This window comes from Sesamum indicum, linkage group LG4 (assembly GCF_000512975.1).
Source record: "Sesamum indicum cultivar Zhongzhi No. 13 linkage group LG4, S_indicum_v1.0, whole genome shotgun sequence".
Lineage (NCBI taxonomy): Eukaryota > Viridiplantae > Streptophyta > Magnoliopsida > Lamiales > Pedaliaceae > Sesamum > Sesamum indicum.
In genome coordinates, this window is record NC_026148.1 from 4901204 (window position 1) to 4904204 (window position 3001).

The following is a 3001-nucleotide window of genomic DNA, read 5'->3' on the forward strand; positions in this document are numbered from 1 at the left end:
CGCAATGTATTAGATATTGGCTGTGGGTTTGGTAGCTTTGGCGCGCATTTGCTTTCACTTAAGCTGATGGCAATTTGTATGGCAGCATATGAATCAACTGGTAGCCAAGTTCAGCTGGCCCTTGAGAGAGGTCTCCCAGCAATCATTGGCAACTTTATATCAAGACAATTGCCAGTTCCATCCTTATCATATGACATGGTTCACTGCACTCAGTGCGGCATTTTCTGGGATGACAAAGGTACGTCCGTTGGTTGGTCTAGGACTTTGGTCATTTCCCTTTGTGTTGTGATATTCTTGATGCAAATCTTTGCTTAGCATGAGATGAGAGCTCTTTGGTTTTAATGTGATTCTACGTAGATGGAGGAAAGACAGAAGAGGGCGTTTTATGCAATTATTGTGGCCAGATGAAAAGTAGTAGCTTTTAATTTGTTGGATGAACCATAAATTATGTGTATTTCCTTAAGTGCAATTATGTCCTTATCATGTATTAGTTTGCAGCTTGGTGGTTGAAGTTCTCTCTAATGACTGTTGATGTGGTTTACAATTCCTGTGGGTGTTCTATTCAGTCACAACCAAATAATCTCCATTACATCATGTTTAATAATAATGCGCATTATGGAACCGTAAGCCTGCATGTAACAGTGGTTCACCTCACAAACATTAGTCTACACTCAATACATTATAGAATCTAGATAAGGTGAAGTCAGGTTGGTGGTTTGAATTTTTGTATTGTGAGTACTTAATTGATATTTATTTTTGCAAGTAATGATCAAGTCAAGTTCATTAAAATGCAATAAAGAAAAACACCATGAATGCTGTACTTGTTCTGCTATGGATTCCTGCTTTGCCTTTTCTGTGTTTTCCCAATGCCAAACAAAGTAAAACATTTTGTTAAAAAATAATCATGTGTTTCTTGATTGCATGACAGCTCCACCTTTATTGCTTAAGCTATGCTTTATAGCCGTAGGATCTAGTTTGTGTTATAATAAAAGATACTCAACTGAAGGCATGAAAAATATTTTGTCAAGGCCGCTCCAATAAATAAGAGTCGGTTGAATTTTGTCATTAAATGAATTAGTTTGTAACTTGTACAGAGATAATAATTATCGTTTTTGTATCAGTGGTGTCCAGTCTTTTCATAAGTCACTGTCTTTGTAAATTCTTCTCTGAAGTTATATGTTGTTATGTACTCTACTAAAGAAGAAACTTAACTATTCTATACTCACTAAACAAGAAAGTTCCAGCATAACATCCCCAGAACAGGAAACCTCTTGTCTGCCTTCATCTGTACATTTTTGGGCTGTTAAGATCAGACTGATGAGGGAAGTGAGGGCTGTGCTGTTTCTGAGATAGTACTGAAGCAGGACAATCATAATATTAGTTTTGTACTTTCCATTGGACTAATGATGTGTTTCTGTGTCAGGTGGGATGTTTCTTATAGAAGTTGACAGGGTACTCAAGCCTGGAGGGTACTTTGTTTTAACATCACCAAGAAGCAGGCAGCGAGCAAGCAAAGGAAAAATTCCAACTCCTTTTGAGGAATTCACTCAGAAACTTTGTTGGAATCTTGTGGCGCAGCAAGAGGAGACTTTCATCTGGCAGAAAACAACAGATTCTCGATGCTATGTTTCCAGGTAAGACTAGTTACTTATGCCTGATCGTTCTCTCTGAAACCCCACCCATGAACTGCTCTCCCTCCTGCACTACATTCTCCACCCACTATCATACTTCCACCATTATCCGCTAAATTTCTTTTAATGTTTTTGGTTCTTAATTCTAGCAGGCAGGGCACTTTCCCCCTTTGCGATGGGGAAGACAGCCTACCATACTATAAACCACTTGCTCAGTGTGTAAGTGGGACGATCAGCAAGCGTTGGATCCCAATTCAGAACAGGTCTTCTGGTTCTTTGAGTTCTGCAGAGCTTATAATCCATGGTATGTAAACTTTAAAGTCCTACAAGTTTTGCTTAGCTGTATTGGTGTAGACCCTGCCATCTTAACACGCAAAGCAGATGGCTTAGTTTATATTCAATTTGAAAACAGGAATTAATCCTGAAGATTTCTCTGAAGACTTGGACTTCTGGAGATCTACTTTAAGAAATTATTGGTCATTGCTTTCTCCCTTGATTTTTTCTGACCATCCGAAGAGGCCTGGTGATGAAGATCCTATGCCTCCATACAATATGGTTCGAAATGTTATGGACATGAGTGCTCATTATGGAGGTTTAAATACTGCTCTACTGGAAGCTAAGAAGTCTGTGTGGGTGATGAACGTTGTGCCACTAGGAGAACGTAATACCCTTCCAGTCATTCTTGATCAAGGTTTTGCCGGTGTCCTGCATGACTGGTATGATTTTAGTTCTCATTTGGCCTTTTCTTACTGTGTATTTTTGAAGTAAAAATAAGCCTCTGTTCTTGTTTCCAGAAATATTTTCAAGTACTGGCAATTTCTCTTGAAGGCTTATTGTTTGTTTTTGAATTATGTTCCATAGCATATGATGTGTTCCTTTCTTACAATGATTCTCAAGTTCTAGATTGGAAAGGGCATATTCTTAACTAGGTTTTTCTACGTGGATGTGGTATAAATGACCAGAGACATCAGCTCGCATCATCGTTGGTCTTTTTTCTCCTTTTGGGGGGAAAGGGGGGTTAGTAGGTCAGAATTTGTCTGTGATGATACACCAGTATCTTCGAATCTTTCAATTCATCTTTTTGACCTTCATAAATTGTTGATTCATTAAACCCGAAGTTAATGTATAAAATAACTTCAGAGACACATTCTGGACTGAAGTTTGTTCAGCATGATGGATGATCATGGCTTGTTCAGTTTCTACATTTGAGATGCTAAAAATCATGCCTATTCTTCCCTCTATGCCACCCCGTGAAAGTGATATCCTTGGTTTTTAATGTTTTGCTTTTCCTTTTACTCATCTAGTCAACTGCCAAGTCTAGCACTATTCCATTTCCTTTCTGGGAGTGCTGAAATCACAGTTCTTTGTAC

General features: G+C 38.5%; 1 protein-coding gene across 3 annotated transcripts in view; it reads left to right on the forward strand.

Annotated features, from left to right (window-relative positions):
• LOC105160030 (probable methyltransferase PMT5) overlaps nt 1–3001 on the forward strand; it is a 6226-nt gene that overhangs the window by 2341 nt on the left and 884 nt on the right. The window contains exons 4-8 of one of the 3 annotated variants that reach the window (XM_011077289.2): nt 1–238; nt 1424–1634; nt 1781–1935; nt 2044–2358; nt 2992–3001. The exon at nt 1–238 is cut by the window's left edge and continues 1 nt beyond it; the exon at nt 2992–3001 is cut by the window's right edge and continues 127 nt beyond it. In XM_011077289.2, the coding sequence (XP_011075591.1) occupies nt 1–238; nt 1424–1634; nt 1781–1935; nt 2044–2358; nt 2992–3001 (929 nt within the window). Of the gene's footprint in view, nt 239–1423; nt 1635–1780; nt 1936–2043; nt 2963–2991 lie in introns of those variants that run through there. The other 2 variants (XM_020693334.1, XM_020693335.1) reach the window with 2 other exon arrangements.